This window comes from Cloeon dipterum, chromosome 1, assembly GCF_949628265.1.
Source record: "Cloeon dipterum chromosome 1, ieCloDipt1.1, whole genome shotgun sequence".
In the NCBI taxonomy this organism is placed as follows: Eukaryota; Metazoa; Arthropoda; class Insecta; order Ephemeroptera; family Baetidae; genus Cloeon; species Cloeon dipterum.
This window is the reverse complement of record NC_088786.1, coordinates 31,430,777-31,454,068: the sequence shown is the minus strand read 5'-3', so window position 1 is coordinate 31,454,068 and position 23,292 is coordinate 31,430,777. Positions and strand designations below refer to the sequence as shown.

At 40.7% G+C, this 23,292-nt stretch overlaps 3 protein-coding genes across 5 annotated transcripts in view; 2 read left to right on the top strand and 1 right to left on the bottom strand.

The window, feature by feature from the left end:
• Positions 1-6,726: 6,726 nt before the first annotated feature.
• On the bottom strand, positions 6,727-12,217 carry LOC135947755 (uncharacterized). Its single transcript, XM_065496690.1, has 3 exons — positions 12,085-12,217; positions 7,192-9,131; positions 6,727-7,090 (listed from the first exon to the last, which is right to left on the bottom strand). The coding sequence occupies exons 1-3, from the start codon at positions 12,119-12,121 to the stop codon at positions 7,022-7,024; spliced, it is 2,046 nt and encodes a 681-aa protein (XP_065352762.1). The 5' UTR covers positions 12,122-12,217; the 3' UTR covers positions 6,727-7,021.
• Positions 12,218-16,342: 4,125 nt separating this feature from the next.
• On the top strand, positions 16,343-19,233 carry LOC135948273 (coiled-coil domain-containing protein 149). The gene is made up of 10 exons (XM_065497482.1): positions 16,343-16,580; positions 16,638-16,805; positions 17,213-17,323; positions 17,374-17,493; positions 17,700-17,783; positions 17,843-18,019; positions 18,075-18,159; positions 18,213-18,351; positions 18,454-18,653; positions 18,713-19,233. Exons 1-10 carry the CDS (start codon positions 16,548-16,550, stop codon positions 18,817-18,819), a joined length of 1,224 nt encoding a protein of 407 aa, XP_065353554.1. The 5' UTR covers positions 16,343-16,547; the 3' UTR covers positions 18,820-19,233.
• Positions 19,234-20,332: 1,099 nt separating this feature from the next.
• orb2 overlaps positions 20,333-23,292 on the top strand; it is a 210,754-nt gene continuing 207,794 nt past the window's right edge. For 2 of the 3 annotated variants that reach the window (XM_065475670.1, XM_065475669.1), the window contains exon 1: positions 20,333-21,505. In XM_065475670.1, the coding sequence (XP_065331742.1) occupies positions 20,348-21,505 (1,158 nt within the window). In that variant the 5' untranslated portion in view covers positions 20,333-20,347. The remainder of the gene's footprint in view (positions 21,506-23,292) is intronic. The other variant, XM_065475671.1, reaches the window with a different exon arrangement.

Sequence of the window (23,292 nt, the reverse complement as noted above, 5' to 3'; positions counted from 1 at the left end):
ATTTATAATTTTAACCATTAATGTCTATCAGGCTTTTCATATTTTAGATACTTAAATGAATTTGCAGAAGAATACAGTCATCATTCTGACATTTGTAAAATAATAATCTAAACACCTCACTCACTGTAGTAAGCTCCTATTTTGTTAATTTTTTCTTATAATTGTTTATTGCCAGCAAATTTAGGAATTAACTCACGCATGACATCATTTGAGAGAAAAAGTCTAGAACGAAAGCATGTTTCTCATCAAAATTTCACTCTCATTGCCACCTTTTATTAATCAATCCACGTAGAGTAGTTTTTCTTTCTTTCAATGTGATAAAAACTTTTGAATCGTCAGTTAATGACTTCAATAAAATTTACTCTCCCAATTGTGTACTTGCAAGTCATGTGGGTGTTCCTTGAAATTTAATGGAGCTCTCATTAGAGAGAGTATGCAAATGACTCGTTGAACTATGCGCACCTGGAAGTCGTTAAAATGGTATTAAAACGCCTACCGCCGCGGTTTCACTTGCGCGCTGGGCATCTCTGCTGGGTTACCTTCAAAGAATAATCAGCACAATGCACAATTCGCACCAGCATTCAAACGTCCCTCCGAGATCAATCTTATGTAACAAAGACTGTTATCCTTTTTTTGACATTTAAATGGAGTCATTAAAACCTTCATAAATTATTCAATCAAACTTAATGAGAGTTCTGCAATAATTATGAATGCGTGTCTCCTGCCAAAAAGGTGGCGCATTTATACCCAAGTGTAAATAACAGGCGCTGCAAATTAATTCACCTGGTGTGCCGCAGGTGTAAATTTGCATCGCATGCTACGTGTCAAATTTTGTGATCGATTTCGCTCTGGGGCTGCTATAAACTAGAGCTGCGGCCAGCTGGGAGATCTCGTTTTGCATTCTCACGCAGATGTGAAATGAAAATTCGGCCAAAAGCTGTCCTACGAGACAGCTTTGACCTCCACAGTGCCTTCATTTTAAAATTATTGTGTGCTTTGAGAACAAATTAGATTAATCGGAACCAATTTTAACATTTGATTTTTTATCATCTGCTTCTTTAAAGAATATGAAATTTATAGATTTATTAAACTAAAATGGCGATGGTGCGATTATTTAAATGCATTTTATTCCGTTAATGTTCAGGAGCTGCACTTGTCAATGTCAAATCAATCGTTGGGAATATATAGTTGGTTTAAAATTTTTGGAATTTATTTGAAAACAACAAAGTTGGATGATATTTATACGTATTTTTTCTTGCAAGGAAACTACATAAAATCAAAAGAAAACAATTCAAGGATAAGCAAATAGGTAGCAAAATATTGCAAAAACAATTAATTGCATGTAGAGACGTGCAAACTCTTTTGGAGCAGTTGTTCCAATCCATCAACCTATACAAAAATCATCAGTAGTTAAAAAACCGACTTAAAAATTTGATTTATTAGGTTTCCCCAGCCATAAGGATTTTATAATATTTGGATCATCATCACTCATCGAATAAAAAAATTTCCCTTTTGATCTTACTTAATTTATACAGTATTGTTCAATATTGCTTTAATCCAATAAATTCATCACTGATAAGCAACAATGCAAACACTACCTTACTCCCAGTGATCATAATGGAAAACTGTGGCAGCGACCAATCCCAGCATCTTTTCGGATTGTAACAAAATTTGCGTTTTACAAAAATCGCTCAACAATTTATGCAAAAATCGAAAATCATCCCTTTTGTAAGGGATACTGGGAATGGGCTCTGCCACAAATAATGCTTTCCATAATTCTTACTCCTTGCTGGTTAAAAAAATTACAGCACTATCACAACACAGGGGAAAAGGAATTTATCGCAATTAAAATACGCGGTTGCGAGCAGCCAAAAATAGTGCAATTATGGTTTAAATTTAGACTTCGAGCTATTTACAGTAAAAGGAATCGATTGTGCGTCAAACCACAAGACCACTCGCGGACCATTAAACGCCCTTTGACGTGAAACCGGAAAGAAATCGAGCGCGGCCAAAGAGCACCACGAGCGCGCACCCAACAATGACACAATAAAGAACAGACAATGTGTACGAGCATTATTAGACTATAGAAACGCGCCTCGCGGCAAGTGAGGAGGAGGTTCGGGATGCCAATCCTTTCGAAGAAAGCACGTGTGCCGTCCAAATAGCACCGCTCATTGGAGAGATCGGATTCGAAGATAGAAAATGGTCAGTAACTACGCTATCTCAAATGCACATCATTAAAAATTAATAATCGTAGATGTGTGTGGCTAGCCTCCAGATTAGAAACATAAACTAGCTTTTAATCATGAAGCATTGTTTTGATAAGAATGATATAATGGCCATTTTAAACACATTTTTTCCGAATTTGAGGTTACATTTTTGTGATATATATGAGTTAAAATGTAATGAAGTATAAACTATCCTTCTAAATATAATAGTTGAGCGATAAAATATGATTCACGTACTGTAAGCGATTCATTTCAAATCTAGAGTATTAAAGAAAGCAAATATTTGCTGAACTAAATAAATTGAGTTAAATTCAGTCATAAATCTGCTGAGCTAACATTGCTTTTTCAGATTATGATGTACAAATATTTCAAGTATTGGCTTTCAAGCAGATTAACCAGCTTGACTTTTATGAACAAGAATCTATGCACGACTTTTTACTCGAAAGTGCGATCGTTTCAATTTATAACTTTGATTGGAATTCAAGTTTTGAATGGGATATTTCATTAGAGGTATATAGAAGCTGACCCACCCACAAGGTATATGAACTGCCATAGATGCATGCAATATTTTTCAGTTTTGACACATGCCGCCGGACCTGTTCTACAACTTTCACACGCCGAAATCGATTATCACACAGCAGACGGCGCGCATAATGTGATATGTGAATGTAATTACTGAGCTGTACACAAATACAATCATGATTTGAATGATAACAGATTGGAACTTAGAAGGAAATTTCAGACGAGAGGAGGTTTAAATTCGGCTTTGAGGCTCTGTGATTCGAGCGTTCAACGACGCCAATTTCGGTGGTTAACCGCAAACGAATCCGATTTTCCTATTCAATCTGCTTAAAGGCGGCTGCCGTTCAGTGTTCACTTTATCTGCTGGATCACCAAGTGATCCCATTATGTGCTTGTGAAATAAATTACAACCTGATTGATGCAAGTGTGCGTTTGTCCGAACAGGCAGACATTTAAGCCAGGGCCCAGCATGTGTATAACGCATTCGCGCGCTTATATCACATTAAGTGGCCCGAGGGGCGATTTTTTCACGTGCACCCAGCAATTTACAGTTTTGCGCGTTGGATCTTATGCCGAGATAAAAGCCTGTGAAACGCCATAATATGAGGTAATGTGTATAGAAGAGCTCTCAGTATTGTGAACAACTTTTAGTTTGTTATTTACTAAAATTGCACTGACCTTACGCAAGCGCGTTTGCTTCTAAATTAGGAGGTCTAAAAAGCAGATAACCTAGTTACTTGGTCAATTTAGTCAAGGCCTAGTGATTTCTCCATCATCAAATTGCAATTGAGAAAGGTGTCAAGTTCGATTAAATTCTCATTGATTTGAAAAAATAAATGTATTTTTTTCTATTCATTTTTAACAATTTACCAGGTTTTGGAATAAACAATATAATGTATACATTTTGAGACTGAACTATACATACTGTTAGGAATTTCATCGATCGAATTTTTTAATGTTTGAGCGCTGTTGAAGGAAACTGAAAATAAATTATGAAGTCAAATAAAAAAAATAATAAATCATTTTAATATCGACCTAAATCAACTTTTGCTTTTTAAAACCGACTAAACGCAAAAATGCGGAGATCAAGCATATTATGATTATCTTTTGCTGTAAACAAAAATAATATTTTTTTCGAATCTATCAATTAATAGGTCTGGAATAAATCGATTTAGACACTGAATATACATTCTGACCATTTTAATGGTGCCATTTTCTCACTGTGAACACGAGCATATGGAAAAATTTTCTCACAGCAAAATGCCTTTTTGTCATATTAATGAAATATACAGGTTTTACCATGAATAAAGAAGCCACATAAAATAAAAATAAAAGTTCGCTTTTTGATTCTGAAAAAAAAACTAATATAAGCCGCAAAAATTGACTTAAAACTGGCTAATTGTGTTTGTTAAACCAACTAAAAAGGAGTGTGTTTATGAAGAAAAAACTCCAAGCCAATAAATTTTTAGGTTTATTAAATAATCTCTATAATTTTGGAATCATAGTTCAATTTAAACATATGGTATCCCAATCCATAAACACGCATAAGTTTCTATTCTTTTTCTTGGTCTGTTCAAAACAATTTGAAAATTTTCCTGTTGCGTGATTTCAATATGTCTTCAGCGTCCACGGAATATTTACAAACGTGTAATATTGCTTTATTTATAAGCTTATAATACGATTGCAGACAAATGAGTCGACGTTCATAAAATAAACGAGAGCGAGAGTGATTAGTTTCGGCCTTGGATCCTCATCCCAAGTGGATTAGTTGTAATTTGATCCGAATAAAAACAACTGCAGTGATTGTGCCTGCCGGTGTTGAAGCTTGCACTTAGAGGTCCGAGTGCACTTGAATAGTGATGTGTGAGCGGAAAACGTGTCAGGGCATTCTACAAAGCAATAATAGCAGCTTCAATAAGATCGAATTGCTACAGTCGCGGAATGCAGCTGGAAGAAAAGTCGCCGCTCGTCAAAGAACGGTTATGAAACAAAGCGTAATTTGAGGAGCGATTCCATCTTTTGATTCCGAGGGCTATACATGTATGAGACGTTTGAGGTAAGAGGAAATTCGGCTGATCTGGCGTAGTATTGCCGTGAGGTTTCGGAGATATGCGGAAATAGTTGTTACTGTGCAATTTACACAGTACTTTCTTGTTCACAACTGTTTCATTGTTCCTCGGATATTTGTCTTGCACTCTAGGCAATTGCGTAAAATAATGAAAACATTTTCAAATTTTTGCCTCGTTATTGCAGCTGCAAAGTCTACAGGAAATTGGAGCAGCATTCTATGTAGATAGCAAATTGTTGAATCAAACATTCCGGAAGGCTTTAGTGTGGTATATAGGTGGTGTGAAATGATTGATCAAAATGTATTTTTCTTGAAGCTTTTCAAAGGCTTAAGCCTGTATGTTTGACTGAATAAACTTTCATAAGCAAATAAATGCAAGATATTTTTAAAATAAAATAATTTAACTACGACTGTTGTCTAGCTTGTAATTTTTTGGATACTTCCATGTGCCTGTTAGTTAGCATAGGTTCAAGTGTTCAAGAAAAAGAAGATGCCGAAAATTGGGTTAAAAAAGTGAGATATTTTATATATATGCTCTGTCAAGGTTGCACCTGACAATTCTTAATTAAATATTAGTCATCGTTGACGGATTTTTAACAGCTTTTATATTTGGCGTATTGCGAAAAGTAAATATTTGCTATGAACTGCACGAGCCTATAGATAATTAATTCTGGGAAAATGCACGCAGTATGTTTATGTCTAAATTAATAAGCTGACGAAAACGTGTTGAATTCCACCGAGAGAGAAGATTGGGGCTCTTTTAATTAGGCCACATGGTCAGCCAGAGCGATTAGAGCAGCAACCAAGCGTGACGCATACGAATCTCTCAAGACAATTTGCAGCCAATGCTGAAATTATACGTCTATGCTTTTCATTACGCAGGCGAAACAATTTTACAACGCGGCCCGGCAATATTATTTATCAATGCTTTATACATATACGATTTTGATCTAGAACGCAGCAGGTATGTGTGTTATTTTCATTTTCGCCTGCCAATCTCTATGCCAAGGTGAATGGCCAGGGCGTAGTCGGCGCCGGGCAATATCAACCGTTAAAATGTGTAACGTAATCTAGATCGGTTATGCCGCCAAATTATAAAATCTATTGTTTAGTCGCGTGTGTGTTTCAGCAGTATCAAATCTACGCCAGGCCGCCGACAAGACGAATCAATTATTATTCGAGGCTGCGCGCGATATGCTTTTCAAACGGACATGCAAGAAAGGGGTGGAGTAGATTGGAAACACAGTCTAATTGTTCCATCACAATATTTGTCCGCGTATGAAAGGGAAACTGCCTTGGCAAGGCTGCCGATTTCATTTGATCTCTCACCTCTCGCGAGACCTTGAGCCGCTCCGTCCGATCAACTTTTGTACTGAACCGACACAAAGCCCAGGGCTCCTCCTACAAACCGCGTTGCGTCGACAATTATACCATTAAAATGCATAGTGCGGACAATGCCGATAAATTACTTTGAACTCGCTGCTCGCAGGTCGTGTGGTCTCGAACGTGGGCCGTGCATTAATTTAAGGCTTATTGGAGCGCGTTTTACTGCCAGATCAGTAATTGTTTTTTTTTATCAAGAAAAAGGAATGTTTGAGCCGTTTGAGCCTTTCAATTGGCAAAGTGCTGAACCTTTCAAATGAGAGTCCACTGCTGACTCTCTGTTCCGTGATGACTGCGACACCGCGCTCACGACTCTCACAAACGAACGACAGTATATGCAGCCGGGCGCACACGCGTGTGTCTCGAGTTGCATAGACATTGTTACACAGGCGCTGGGTTGCTTTGACGACACACACTTTCCTCCCATTCTCCCATTGATTGTGATTGATTTGATTTTTTCCCTGGGATTTATTTCTCAGATATAAATATGTATTGGGGCAGGTTGATTTCAATGAAATATGCCAGTTTATAAAAGTTTTGCTCATTTATCTATTCTATCTTACAACAACTAACAAACGCGTCTTCTCTTATTTGTCTTTACATTCGGAGACTCCATGGTTGCACAAGCTCTGTCACATAATGATGTATGGCAAAAAATGTTTTTGATTTCGTCATTTACACGTCATCATCACTTAATCTCAAAATGCAACTCTTTTTTAATATTTTACATTATAAAATACATGCATAAATATTCAATTTGGTTCCTCTCTGCAACTCAATTTAGTCAAAGTGCTTGCAGAAGTCGACTGTTTTGGCATCTTCACTCTTCTGCAACTTCATCTTGCACAGCTCTATCATCACGTGCTCTCCTAGAGTTTGGTTTCTGCGACTGAAATTGCAAAACAAAATGAGTCGAAAGTATTTTATTGCTTTAAGTTAGATATTGAACTCATCAATGTTATTTTTTAATCCAAGAAAAATATTATTTACCCTGTAATGAGCTTGTCTTTCGAGGAATTCAGCCTGCCTCAGGTACTGCTGCTTAATAGGATCAGCATTTTTGGCGGTCGGCTCCTCATCAATGGGAGAAATGTCGTATCCAGCGGCAATAAGAGCCTGCAGTTCCTCCTGCGTGATTTGTTTCGTCTTTGGGATGCGGACCACCTCCACCTTGGGACGTTCAGGTTCGGCTTGCGCCTTCTTCAGCTGCTCAGCAGCCTGCTGCTGCTCTCGCTTGCCCTGCTCAATGAGAGCTTTGATGAGTTCGTCTTCCGAAATTGGGCCAACATCGTCCTTCTGCTTCCTGGCGAGGGCCTCGGCGGCCTGGTACAGAGACCGCAAAAGGTTCAAGTCCAAATTGACGAGTTTTCCGTCGACAGTCTCTGATGTGGGAAGGCCAGCAGGACTCGCAGGGTATTGGACCGGAGCGGCGGGGACCTGCACAGGGGCTGCGGGAATTCGGACGGGGGCAGCCTGTGCTTGGGCGGCGTAGGCTTGAGGAATCTGGACCGGGGCCGGAGCCGCCTGAACGGGGGCGGCGACTCTCGTGGGGGCGGTAGCGACTCTCGTGGGGGCGGCAGCGACAGGCTGAGGAGCGCGAGCAGGTGCAGGCACGCGAGCGGGAGCGGCGACCCTGGTGACCGGGGGTGTGGGAGTTGGTAGGAATGCAGACTTGGTGGGGGCGGCGGGGGTGCGGACGGGCTGCCGAACAGGAGCCACCGGCGCGCTAGGAACAACTTGGACGGGCTGGTAAGTGGGGAAGGCAGCAGGCTCCTGCGTGGTCTGCGGCTGGTACTGCTGAAGGATTTCGTACGGCACCTGGTTGGGCGATTCGTACTGGGCGGGAGCGACCGTGGCGGGTTCAGTCGGGTACACGGTCGGGTTTTCGGCCTGGTAGGTCTGAGTGGTGACAGGCCGGCTCCTAACTGACGAGGGGCGGCGGGGCTTGATCTCCACGGTCAGCTCCTGCTGTGCGGGCTGCTGCTGTTGGAACTTCTTCTGGCCGCGTTGACGGGCGGGCTCGTAATTTGCCGGTCCGTCTCCAATGTTGTAGCCCAGTGAAGGCTCCTCGTATTGCTGGGTCTGCTGGACCTGTTGGACGGTTGGGACGGTGGGGGCAACAGGTCTGGCCTCCTGATCGTGAGAGCGGATATTCTCGGCGGCCTGGCGCTGTTGCTCCTCGATCTGTTGGTAAGCCTGCTGGACGGCAGCCAGATTGTACTGCTCGGAAGTCTGCTCGGGAACAGTGAACGAGTGCTGCTGCTCCAGGATGTACTGCGAGTTTTGAAGGCGCGGCCTCTTCTGGCGACTGCTTCTCTGCTGCAGGGCCTCCTGGAAGGCTTTGGCAGCCTCCTCGGCTAGCTGAGCGTGCGCTTGGTAGCTCTGCGTGTTGGCTGGCAGTCTCTGGACGGCCGGCGAGTTTTGGTACACGGCTTGAAGAGAGGGCTGATAATTCTGCTCCTGAGGCGCAGCCGGAGTGGGGGCGTAGGCCACGTACTGTTGCTGCTGCTGTTGTTGCTGCTGCTGTTGCTGTTGCTGCTGTTGCTGTTGCTGCTGTTGCTGTTGCTGCTGTTGTTGCTGCTGTTGCTGCTGCTGCTGCTGATAATGACGATGCTGCTGCACCTGCTGAACCTGCTGGGCGGGCTCCTGAGTGGCGTATGGATATTGCTGATTCTGGACTCTATTGCGATAGGACTGCTTGAAAGACTCGGCCGCGCTCTTTGCATTGCTGATGGCATCACGCCTCAGCTCTTCATCGAGTTGAGCCTGGACAGCACTGTCTTGCTCTTCACTTTGCGCCAAAGAAGCGGTTAGACGACTTTGGTGCAACTGATAAGCGTCGCCAGACAGGTAACGATTCGCCTGAGGTGAACCAAGATACGTTTGTCTTTTCTGTTGGCTGTCCGATTCCTTGGCAGCCACAAGGCAACCTGAAAAATGAGGTTAATTAGTAGCTTGCAAAAATAGAAAACTTTCATCCTGATTCTAATTTTAAGACTGTAAATGATTTAAATTATTGCTTTTAACTCTCAAGAATGAATTCAACAAGTGCTTCGTTTCATTTCACTGCATCCAAATTTCCTTTTTTTTATTGAGCACGCATTTAAAAAGCGTTAAAGTTTTAATTGACAGCTCATATACGATTTTATATCCGCCGGCGGCATCACGCATATTTTTTATTGATCAATCTCCGCCAGCACTCACATCTATTAGCTGCAACAGGTGCACAGTGAAATTTGAGGTTTTGCGTGTGCAATATGGAGAAACCAAACAAAAAGAAATCCCCTGTGTCATCCGCAAATTATATTTGTTCGCTTATGAACTAACACAGAGCCTATTATATAATAATTATATAGGGACCGGAGCGTGCTGATAAATCGGCTGCGAAAGCGCCAGAGGCGGTGGTACAGATTAACTGCACTTTCCTCTATCGCACTTTCTCTGTGTTACTCTCACTGCTTCATCGGCCGGCTGGTCGGTCGCCTTGACTCTGATTTCGGTAAACGGACGGATGAGCCGTGTGTGCGTCCGAGGGCATTCTTCGAATTATGTATTGGAAGACGGAGAAAGATTCACTTTCACTAGAAAACGGCTAGCTGTCATACGAGTTAGAAGAAGACTCCTCTGTATTACACGCGCTCTAGACGTTTCATCACAATTCTATTCGCGTTATGTAGAGTGAGATTAATGAACCGTTGCCGGGAACGTCATGCATATACACGTAGACCGGAAAGACCTGTCCCTTAATTGAAGACTTGAATTTCCGCGTCTGCTTTTACTGCAGTCTCTTGATCGTGATCGAGATCGCATTGTCACGTCAACAGTGACCAGCCTTTTTAAAAAGGCAGATTAAATTTTGCAAGGGAACTTTCGCTAGGCGTTGCATGGAAATCATCCGCCCCCCTCCCTCCAAATTTAATCCCAAAGAAAATATAATCTGTACTAATGTTGGTTTAATTTTATAAGCTATTGTGGTACGTTGGGTCACTTACCTATCGTAGGTAATTTAGATTGCGTGACAGTCATTTGAACTCCGTGCAAATTAGAAACGGAATTAACTAAGAAGACAAAAATGACGCATTGCTCATAAGGTAGAACCTATTTATGGCGCAATTTACTAAGAGTGAGCGTGAACAGGTCTTGCTATGTCAAAACTCCAAAATAAGGAACCAGTCTAAATTTGCAGCAGTATTTATTTTTAACTTGTTTCTGTTGCAATACGTGCTGCATGTAGGTCAATCAATGCAAAATTCGATTCATTGGCAATCACAAAACGCCGCGCAACCGATCCCTGAGAAAATCACCGTTTCTTCTGGCATCCTTTCCACGGCTCCTTTCGCAAAATAAACTTATTCTCTCATTAGAAGTACATCACGCCAAGGTCTAGCCCTGCCACAAAAGTATCTCCGTTCATATGCAATAAAATCCGCGGCTGCCCCACTTAAAATGCACTCTCGCGTGTGCATCAAATAGAAGCCAGAACATATAAATTCCTCCTTTCTCGTGGCCGGCTGCAAAATTCGCGAATGGAGCTGTCGGTGTTGATTGCAAATCGTCGTGACACGTGACGCTCTCTTATTTGTAAGGTGCAACGTTAAATACGAAAGCTCATGCTTTTGATGGAAAATTGGCAGCGCTATTTGGATTAAAAGTCGTGAGGTGCGCATGCAAAGCAAACAAAGCACTGTTTACCGGCAGCCACCATACAAAGTGTTGAATAATAGGTGAAGTGTGAGCTGCGAGTAGTGCTGGGTAATACTTTCACTGGCTCGCGTCGATTTACTTTACATTTTTCTTGGCGACTCCACCCACTTTTGCACGAAATTTATATTAATATGCGAACGTGCACGCAACACCCACAACAATGGGGGCACTCTAGCCGACTTGTGGAAATTAGATCCAGCTGCTGCTGGGCAAGAAACCGGTGACTTACTTTTTCCCTCATTATGTATTATTTACAGCTGCGTCAAGCGAGATTTATCACGTTACAGCGTGCAGTGCGTTTTGATCTGATTGTGCAATTTTAGCCAGTTGTAGTGACGACGGTTTCCGACAACTTTTGCACTTTCTATTCCATCAGAGTATTCAGGATTCACGACCTTTGGCATCCCAACATAATAGATCTTTGTATGTTTACAAACGCTGTCGGATATATTGATCTTAGCGTATAATTCGTGATCTGCGATCCATTGTGAATACAATCACCCTTTTAATGAATACCGCCAATTATGTGAAGTAATACAGGTTTAAGGTTTCTTGAAGCTTAATTTTGTTTCAAAACCAATTGGCAGGAAAACAAACTCTACAGACCAATTAAAAGCTATAATTGTGAATTTAAAAACTGATGCTTTGACGTTTCTGTGTCAATAGAAATTTTCCAATTTTTACTCCAGGAAATTGCACCATTGATATGAATCTGCAACAATATTGGCAAAGAGGTTTGCCCCAAATGCTATACAAAATAAAACCAAGCAGGCAATTCATTAGAGCGAACTACGCCTTAATATTTCTTTTAAATAAAAGCTGCGCCGCGAATAGAACCAGAACACTTGAAAGTTTCTTAAAGATTAATGCAAATTGTCTACTATAAGTAAATGAGGTCCACGCAGAAGATAAAAAAGAAAGTAGCAAAAAACTTTATAAGTCTAATCATCCCACGATTACTTTCATTGCTGGTTAGTTGGCAAAATTAAAAATCTGGGCAAAAAATCACAAGATCGAAAGTACTAGAGCTGCGTGCCAAAAGAAATTCACTTTTACAAGACAACGCCTCGTCTACCGATAATTTAAACTCGGGCAGTATTTTTAATGGCTGTGCGTCTAGCCAGCTAATTTGCACTCGTGAACCAGTCCAGAGAGTATAATATACCGTGTCAAGCTTACCACAGAGAAGCACGAGTGAGGCAATCTTGAGCACCATCGTGTGAATGTCAGCAGCCCGATTGAGCCGGCTCCGCGATCACCACTTTACTGAAACGCTGCGCTCCACGCCTCGTCTTTTTAAAGGAGAGAGTTTTTAGACTTATCTCTCTCTCGCGTGCACGGCACCCTGAGTAGGGATGGCGGTTGGAGCAGTGGCGGTGAGAGGACCCCGCAATGCAAAATGCCCTAGACGCAAAACCGCATTCAGTCGTAAATACGATCGATTTGCAGAGGTCAGTAATGTTGGAATATTAAAAGGGTCGGCGATTATTATTTCAGTATAGCCTCCATAAAAAGATACTCCCGATTATTCGCATGTCTGAAATGCAGACGTCACTTGCAGATTTTACAGTGCTTCTTAAATAAAATGTCAGTTGAATGATTAGCCATGTTATAGCACTATCACGAAACATATGATTATGAAATTAAATGGCTTTTAAACATCTTTGACTGGTTTTTATTTCACTCAAACGCTTTTACTAATGACTTTTTTCAAAATATGGTGTAAAATTTGAAGAAATTATTTTAGATTAATACACATTCTTATCATATTCAAACACGAAAGCTCTCAATTCTTGAGAAATTTGTTTCGCATGAGCTTTCAAGATAAAAATTGCTTTTCCCGAACCTAGCAAAATTCAGATATTATATTTTTCTACCAGCGCTGAGAAAAAACTAAAGCTTTCTTGTAAGAATGCATAAGAGCAACGCACAATGCGCTAGATTGTCAAATAACCTATGACTTAGAGAGGAAAAAACTATTAAAAAATTCATGGTTCCCATTGCGAGCTTAAGTTTACGAGCCGCGATAATACTGTTATGATTCACATTTTGAAAGTAGGAGGAACTCACATAAACCGCGCGTCTCCTGTTAGAATGTACATACGTAATTGAACGTGGGACGAATTTCTCTAGTTTTATTGGGTGCCGAGTGATTTTGCCTAAAATATTCAGCCGTCGTTCCCACGTAGCTGAATTAGTGCAGAGTTTGCTTGCCTTCTTGTTGCTCGCATTTCCCCTTTCACTAATTGTCTCTGCGTACGAACACTCATCACACACTTATACATGCCGGCTTGTCGACTTTCGCACATCATGGAAACAAACACCGCATTCCACCTCACAGCAACACGCAAATTTCAACTTATTTTAATTTTCTTCGCTTCACCGAGTGCAAAGTTGTGCTCGCCACTTGCCACGGAACTTGCACCTCGCTCTCAAGTGCGCTGAGCAGCCGTTTCACCGCATTTGTAGCATTTTAGATGACGTTAATTCCAGCATGATGAAGCAGTGAGCCTGACACAGCCTGCTGAGATAATGATTGATTAACTATATAAAAGTGAAAATTGATTTGGATGATAGAAGTGTGCTCGAGAAGTTGCACGTTTCAGATGTGCGGGCATGTAGCCGTGCTTCTAGTAATTTAGAAAGTGCAAAGGACTTAAAAATCAGCTTTAAGGAAAAACAACGATCACAACGCATGAGAGCTAAATAAAGTAAGAAATTCCCCTAACACAGCTCCCGCTGACATCCTCTCAAAGTGTAGGTTGTCAACTTGCACAGTTGATCTCTCTGAGTTTGGTTAATTTGTGCTGGACAAAAATAATCTATTCAGGTGTGTTCTTTTTCATTAAATTAGCAAATTATCAACCTTAGAAATTGTAACTATACTCCTAGTGTATAAACATTTGTTTCTCAATTTTCAAAGTCATTAAAATAAAGAGAATTAAAAAATAGATAAATATTGCTCAATATTCTCTCCTTTTTTATTCATGAATTTCGTTTTAAGATCAAAATTTATTTCAACTGTGACATTAATTTTTTTTAAATTATTTTTAGATGTCGAATAGGAAAATAAAATCTCAAGATGGATTTTTAATATTTTCGAAGATTGTATACGGCCATAGTTTATTCAAATAAATTCCAAAAATTAAATGAAAGTGAGAGAGACTATAATAACAAAATTTATACAGCACACTGTTTAGTATTGCAATTTCGGCCAATCCCAGAATTTAGAATCTTCACTGCTTTATTTACCATAACCATAAAAAAACAATTACTTCGTTGAAAGACTTATTCAATTGAACGTGCAATAAAGCAATAGTTGTGTTTGATCCGCCGGGCACAGTCGCGCGCCGACGTGATACCAGATATACCAGGTGTAATGAGCGTGCCCATGGACATACTTTTACCCAGTTTGGACGCTCGATCTCGACTCTCACACCGCAACGCGTGGTCAATCGCGACCCAGCCCTTGTTATCTAACCGCTTCACAACTCAGTGACACGGGTTATTGTTGCAGTAATGCACACGCCCTCACCTCAAAAGCCAAAGGTTGCAGTGATATAAAAAAAACTATGTACTGTACACTGAGAGTATGGCCTTGCTTTTCTTTACGCTCTATTGTCGAGAGATTTGCAGTGTGACCTGTCTTGAAAGTTTAAATTATTCTTGAAGTTAATTTTCGGGGACAAGTGGACGAGACTCAAATGTCAATGACTTCATTTTTCCCGTTGGAAAGTTTAGTTCTGTGCGTGATACCAATCGATATGAAGTACAATGTATTAATTTTCACTCTCGCCGTGATTTATATGACATAATTATACAATAGCTTGTATTGTTGTCACACTGGGAAAGAGAGGAGGAAGCGGAATTTTCCCACGTTAGTTAAATGCATCAATATACACACATAATACACGTTGTGTATGCGAGCTGGATTGATTTGATCACGACCTTTCCATTTAATAAGAAAGAGGAAGTCCCTGCTCAATGGCTGTTGTGGAGCACTTCTTTTGTTGTCCCATCTATATATGGAACTTTAAAGAGTAACGTTCCTTTCTTATATATAAAGAGATTAAAATTTGCAGGTATCGTGCGTGTCTGCATAGACATTTAAAAATTCTAATGATGGAGAAAAATCGGTCTTATCCTCATTGGTAGAGGTTATAGAGATTTTTATTATGCTCGACATGTTTCGGCTCCAACTGACGCCCTTGTCATGAGCCTAACACAAATTTGTACCTGAGAGCCTACGTGTTAGGATCCCCTCATGACTAGGGTGCTAGATGGAGCCGAAAAATGCTGAGAATAATAAAAATCTCAACTTCAGCCAATGAGGACACGTACGTTTTTTCTCCGTCATTAAGAAATGTTTTTCTCTAGTGATAATTTAAAGTCAGTATCTAATTTTTGTTAAAACAATTGAATTTATTGAAATATCACAACTAATATGATCATAAAAAATTTATTTATTTTCGAGGGGAATGTCCTAATCATGGAAAAAATTTGAAGTACATCAGTTACCATGCGAAAATGCATAAATTTTTAGTTATTTCGTCTCTCTAATAAAATTGGACACTAAAAATTAATTCCTTGAGCACCCCGCGGCATGCGAACATTCGCTTGTTTTATAAGTATTTTTGCCTCTTGCACCGCAAAATGTAGATAACAGAAACCACTTTGCGCATATGATACTCACCATCAAGATAATAATATTGGAGAAAATATGCTAGTTTCTTTCCATGGGTCACATGGAGTAAAAAAATGATAAATTCTTGTGTGTGCAGTGAACGGTGGAACTGCGAAGGTGCCTTTTCCTTATGAAAATCAAACATGCGACTGTAGATACACACCCACGTGTGAACTGTCGCACTCAAACACTGAAGATGATTAGTATTATAATAAGATCTTTTTAGCTTGCCCTTTTATACGCAATCAATCTTTATGGTGATTATAAATTTACATATACTTTTTTGGGGATATTGGCGTGCGAAATTAATATAACCTTAATTATTTAAGTGTACAAGTTCCACGACTATACTAAAAATATAGAGCACTATCTATTATTTGTTAATTTTCACCATAAAAATATCACATTTAAATTAAAGTTTTTCATAAAAAAATTAATTTTTTGTAGTTAAGTTTTGCATGTTTGTTTTTAAAATAATTTCTCATTTTTAAGCGTCTTTAAAATATGCAATAATTAAGTCAGCTCTCTTTGAGAGGAAAATTGCAATGTAACAGTTTATTATTTGTTAGCTTAAATGAAACTGGGCAAAAATTTTGTGATGTGCAATATATAAATTCCGTTTGTTTATTTGGACGTGGATGACCATTTAATTTAAATCTGAACGTTCACAAAAGGATCCCTTTACCGAAGTTCGAGTAAAGGGGCGGTGTGCATTGAGCTCCCGTCTGTACTCTCTTTATCTACCATATGACGTGGTGTTGAAGGAAAACAGAAAACACAACGAGCCAAGCACCGAGCAGTAATGTTTTGCTTACAAACTCTTGTTAGTCTTTATCGCAGGAAATGAGGAGTCGGCGTGCTCTGACGATAAAAGTGAGTCCCTCTGGTTAGAACTCAGAACTCACCTGGTCAGTGTGCCTTTTGCGACAAAGTGGACACGACAACACGAGTAACTAGCATGGAAGGCTACTTGGAAAACTTGGCTGCAGACGTGAGTTTTTATTTTGATTAAAATATCCTCCTTTTACTGAATTAATTCAACTAACAGAATGCCGCCTTGAAGAGGAAACTTCAAAGTAAGACGGAGGCGTTGTTTATCTTGACCAAAGAGTTGGACGACAGTCGAAAGCAGAGAGACCAGTTCAAGTTGATGGCTGAGCAACTTCAGCAGAGGTATTCTGCTCTGAAAAAGAAGCCCTACTCGCATCTAGGGCAGGTAATGTGGTGCAACGTAGATAATGTTTTGAATATTTTTAGTTTATATTTGTGATAGAAAAAGCATTAATTTCTCCCATACACATTTCAAATGGAAATAATGAAAACCTATACAAAGCGCAATGACATTTTATCATTTAAAAATGCGGATAGTATGGTATAATTGTGGCATTCTTACTGCTATCTCGCTACAGTTTCTTGGTTTCTTTGTAACCTAGTACCTGTTCAAAGTGTCTCTTGAAATGAAATCATGCATATAAGAATGTACTCAAAACAAGGAATATTATCAAATTTGGAACATTGATTGATTTATATAGTGCTTTAAAATATTGCAAAAAATATATGGATATCTTTTTTAATTTAAAAATTTAATCTCTGGTACAAAATTGTGAAACATAAAAATTTCAGGCCATGCTTTTACTTCCCTCCGGTGATGTTCAAGAGGAGAAAAATAAAAGTTTAAAATTGGAGAATGAAGAGTTAAAGCAACAACTTAGAGATGCTTATGGAGATATGAAGGTGTGTTGATATTTTTTTCACAACATTCATTAAGAATTAACAATAAACAGGCTCTACGAGCACAAATCAGCATTCTAAAAAGCGCGCCTTTGAACAACAAACAAAGTGGAGTGTTTCCTGCCCACCAAAAGGAAGAAATGGTTCAACAAATGGAAGCCATGCATATCAAGGTAATTGTTTAATGTTGCATTTTACCGTGTTGTTTGAAAATTATTAATTCTGATATGGCTAACAGTTTCCATTTATAGTAGGGAAATTTTAGCCAAGAAAAAATTAATCCCACTTTCCTGTATTTAACTAAACTCTTGAAATTTTGATCAACTGATTGTGAGACAACACATAACTCTTTGGTGTGATTCATTTGAAATACTTTCAGAGTGTTCAACTACGTCAAGACCTTCAATCAATGTTAGATGAGAAAGAGGAACTTATTGTCCAACGAGACACACTTCGTGGAAAGGTATGCATGACTTTAAAATTACATTTTTTAACATAATTTTCAACTTCATGTTAATTCAGGTACACAGGCTTAATTACGAATTAAAGCAAGCTTTGCTTAGAAAAGGAAGCAGTAGCAGTTCGAACAATATCATCGACATTGATTCACTGGTTGCTGAAAATTCGTTTTTGCATGACAGACTCCAGCAAATGGAGCAGGAAAAACAGATGGCTGAACATAACTTGAATAAATATAAGGTAAATTACTAAAAAATTTTAAATCCAAAATAATCAGTTCATTTATTTTGTAAAGAGTGTTGTCGAGAAATCTAGAACCAAAGGAGCCATAAAATTAGGAACTGGTGGAAATGGAGGTTTAGTTGTATCTCAAAAGCAAGGTATAAAGCCTGCAGATGAAAAGTAAAAACATAAATAATTTTGTAACTTGCAGTCCAGCAACTCTTTCTCCAAAATGGTGACTTTCCTCAAACGCCAGCAGCCCAGTCTGACCTTCATAGTTTGTATTTAGCTTTGCTTGAGGCCTTAAATGACAAGAATGTAGCTCTTGCCCATCAAAAGAAAACAAACCGGTAATATGATTGCGCCAATCACAATTTGTCTACCAAAAAGGGCTCATTTTGATGGTTGGTCTAGTTTATATCCAGATAGTAACAATGTTTAAATTTATTCAGGATTTTGGCAAAACGAATAGCTGAACTGGAACGCAGACTAGGAGCTCTTGGCGATGATGCATATCCATCCAAGGCCCTGCTAAATGGGTATTCCATTTCTGACATTGACAAAGAGGTGGACCAAATTTTGGCCCAAGCCGAGGAAAAGAATACAAGAGCTGCAGATGGCTCTCCTAGCAACATAAGTGAATCAAGTGAAGGTCAGTGTCCCAACTTAATTTAAACATGAAAACTTGTACTCATCACAAAATTATTTTAGCTTCAAAAATCGCTGAGGTTGACAGCGACGACACTCTGCCACCTAATCTGCAGCAGATGGTTTTGCAAGCGTTAGAGGATATTAGGAAGGAATCAGCAGAAGCATAACTGTTATAAATATAGTGATATATGATATATTTACAAAATTTACAAAGGTGTCGCTGTGGATTATCAGAGGTTTATAGTTAAGCCTGATACCAACTTCTGGTCATTTGAATGCATTTATATTTATGCATTAAGTCAGTTGCGTCGTTTGCAACATCACTTAAAAGAAAGGGAAGAGTAGAACTTTTTGCTAAAAAATCATTTCCTTAAGTCATTTTTATTTTAATTTTGCATTTAATTGTTCCTCCGTTTGTCTTTAAACGAATAATTTGCTACGTTAATGTTTACTTAATTTGTAATTTGTGAATTCAAATTAATTTTATTGTTTGTAACAATCAGGTGAGTTTTTGTTGTGTTTACAGTCAATGTTACATTAAAATAAACATTTGAGCATTAAAGTGAACAAATTAATCCGCATTTTGTATGTAATTATTTACTTATGAAAACTTCTAACATCCTGCCTTAACACGCCGATTTCACATCAGATTCTGTAATAGCTGTGTGTAATGAAATATTAGCTTATTTTGAAAACCATCACATATATGACTGTCTCTAGAAAAACGCAAGGGAAGGTCTTGTCCAATATATTTAAGTCTAGATACAAATAAAAATTGGCTATGATATCCAACTCAACCCAATGATCGAGGTATTTTGAGTCAGCAGGCGCTTATTGTTAGAAACATCAATTGATTAGAAAATAATACATATAATTTCTAATCAAGTTTCTTTAGTTTGAATTTGCAAATTAGTTAAGAATAATGCAAAGATTTTATTCATCCTTCAAAAGAAATGCACAAAATTTAATAATTTTAGAACTATCTTTTTAATTATTTTATAAGCTCTTTATTAATGATATGCTTTACATAATCTAAATCCAACAAATACATACATGGATTAAGTGCAATGAACTGAGAGAATAACAAATATTTCGTATTTTGTTACATAATATTCTTATTTTACATTTCCGTTTTATTTCTTAACAATATTTGAATTTTTTTAGTGATGCGTGTAATTTATTCATGTGATTTATTTAAATGATAACAAATAACAAGGAAAATTTTCAAACATATTTATGTAAATAAAATTGACTTAAGTTTATTAATCAATGATGACCAATTAATATTAAATACATCTATTTATGCTATTTATATACATAGAGCATTAAATATTGAATTGGACTTTAAATTTATCTGATTACGTGCGTACATGCATTAAAATTACAAATAATACATAAATATATTGTTGAAATTTTCGATTATTAAAATACAAGAGCATTGTAACATTTTGGGATTTAACTATGTATTTCATTTTGCCAAGGTTTTGAGATGAATAATTTTAAGTCGCACTCAGTGTGCGATTGATTGTCCAGCTAGTAGTAAAGTTGCAGAGGCAAAAGGGCGCGCACGCAATGCAGTGCAAGGCGATTTGGCGGGCTCGGAGGCAGCGAGATCGTCCGCTGCGCGGCGCGCGCTCTCACCCTGGGCGGGAGAAGAGACGGCTCCGCATGCTCGGTGGCCGCCAATGGGGAGGCATGGTTCCGGGCCGAGCACCACCGGGTGCTGCCACCTCGTGTGCCGGCTACGATCGGGCCAGAAAGAACAAGTCTCTGGACTGGGACGGACCGCCGGTGCACGCACGGTACTCTGCAAAATCGATTGTGCGTTGCGAAGAGAGAAACAGACGAGACGGGGAGTCGAACTCGGGCCACTCTTTGATGGGGGATTTCAAACTGAGTGCGGCGAGCACCAACGGCACCGGCACCACCACCTCCACCTCGTCCTGCAGCAGCTCGAGCGGCGGCGGAGGCGGATCGAACAACTGCCACACCACTCCGTCAGCTGGCGACCAGTTCTACACGTCCTACCTAGCCGGTATTAACGTCGGAGGCGGTTCCGGAGGTGGCATGCCGGCCGACGGCCTACTAATCGAGAAACCCTCCGTGTCCGCAGGTAGCAAAATGTCGCCCAACCCGCCGATGGCCGACGTGCAGCTAGAGAGCAAGGCGGCCAAGGAGGCGGCCGGTCTGCTGGCCGACGTCGACGAGGCGACCACCACCAACGGCGACTGCAAGTCAGACCCATCGGCCGGCGTGTCACAGTCAGCGGCCACGGCCTTCCACGTCGAGGGTCCGTCGGGACAACAGCAGACGCCCTGGTCTGACGACCTGCTGCTCAACATGCCCAACGGCCTGCCCCCGGCCGCCTATTTCGGTGGTCTCCAGCAGCAGCAGCAACCACAACAGCAGCAGCAGCAGCCCAGGCGGCCGATCACGGCCGCTTTCCCCATGTCGGCCCGTCACATGGCGCAGCCCAACATGTTCCTGGCTGCGGCGGCCGCTCAGACCAAGCAGAACTCGGTGTGGTCGGCGGCCAGCCCTCCGCAGGGCGCCACCCCGCCTCACCAGCCGCCCCCGCAGTCGGCCTGGAACACGGCCGGACAGATGGGCGTCAGTCCGTGGAACCCTCGCGGCCGCTCAGTGCCCAATCTGAACCCGATGGCCGCCGGCTCGATGGCCAACCGCAAGCCGAGCCCCACGTTCAACCACCAGCACCAGCATCAGCACCAGAACATGGTGATTTCGCCCTCAAAGTACCGACGCAGTACCTCCTATCCTGGCAAGAACACGCTCTACCCGCCAAACTTCGACATCGCAGCCCTTGACGACAACAGGGACACCTTCGCCTTCCAGGTAGGACTAAAAAGCCTTTATTCAAACTCGCATCCTTCTTTCATTCGTATGGTGGTGATTTGAGCGTATTTTAACTTTCGGTTTGGCGGGACTTTGTACAATTACTTTACAAACTGCATTTTTTGTACACTTAAAGGATTTCCAATTCCATTGCTTTCTTCGAAACTAGGACTTTGTTAACCTCTATCTATGGAATGTAAAATCGGTTTAACAATAATTCCCTTTTCCCGGAAGAAATCATTTTCGTATGTATTTGGTGGTGATCAACAATCCCGTACAATTAGTTTTGCGAAAGTCTAGGTAGGGGCGGTCGCACTCTTCCCCCCTCCACTGACTACATCTGCGTTGGTTTTTGCTATTGCTTTTGGTCACCGCGAAATACATTACACGCAAATACACATGCAGCGGCGGCCGCTGAGCGCCGAGAATTCCCTCCACTTCTGCCAACCGTCCGCCGTGGTTCGGTTTTCCGAGAAATCGGCGCTGCGCTTGAATTCGCGCTAGAATCATTCGCCCGCGTCGGCGGTGTTTGTTTTGCTCGAGCCGCAAATCAATGGCCGCACGCCTGGTCTCGGGCAGCGCGACCCATCCGCGGAGAACGGCCCGAGAGCGCTCACGTTGGCAGGCCTACTTGGACTTGTATTGATAATTTTTCTTTCACGCCGATTTTCGAGCGGCTGGCTGGCCTGCCTGCCTGCCTGCTGCCTGCTCGCTCGCCAGCACGGCGTACACACCACACTAAACTTCTCGGCAGCGGATCGATTTCGAGGCCACAGCCGTTCCAACTAACTCGGCCTGTTTTTGCTGCCAGCCGGCTTGGCTGCGAACGCTGAAAAAATTCGCAGAGGTTGGCACCGCTCTGCGCAAAATGTGCTGAAATTTCAGCGTGGTTTCGTTCGCGGTTCACCCAATTTTTTATGTTAAAATAATCAAAGTTAAAAACAAAGTTTCAAACGTGTATGCAGCTTACATTCGCAAGTAGTGCAACATTTTTGATGGGGAAATTTTGTTTCCAAGTGGACCGGAAAACGGGAAATTTTACTGGAAGTAATAAAACCTCATTGGAACCAAATAGAGTTAAAAAATTGCGCTCTCGCTATTGAGAATATAAGATTTAGAGGATTTCGTCATTATGGTAACATGATTTAAACGAATTAGTTTAGTGGTCACTGTTTTCTGATAAAAATTTATAGTTTTGCTTGCATTTCGGCGAATTTTTATGTTTACAACTAGTAATAATTAGTATTAATTGCGGCAGTATGCTATTGAGTAGTTCGATCTTATCCGCAAACAACCCTTTTTAGTGGAAACCTGCTGGTTCTTTGGGGAAAGGCGGTCAAATTAATGGCTCGAGAAGTAATAAAAATTCGTCATCAGATGAAATCTAAAATTCCGTCATGGAACGGTTTGGTGGTGCGCGAACAACAAAAAGGCAGCAGAATGAAAAATCGTCCACGACGCGTTTGCATGTTCCTGTCGCCGGCCGGAAGAAAAAAATCGTGATTGCGACCGCAACAATGTGTTTCGGGCACATAAACGGCTCTGGGATAAAAGAATAATAGCGAAAGGGGTGCGTTCGTTTGTGTACCTTAATAACGGTCTCGCCGGAGTAAAAATGAGATTTGAGTGGCTCCGTCGACGACAGCACACACGAGAGCGAACGCGAGCAGCCGTAGCTGCTGTGTGTGAATTTATTTATAGCCGGTGGACGCTGGCACGCATAATGATATACATCACTTTAAATTTAGCCCCATTGAGCAGCCAAAGCGACGTAAGCGCGGCTAGCG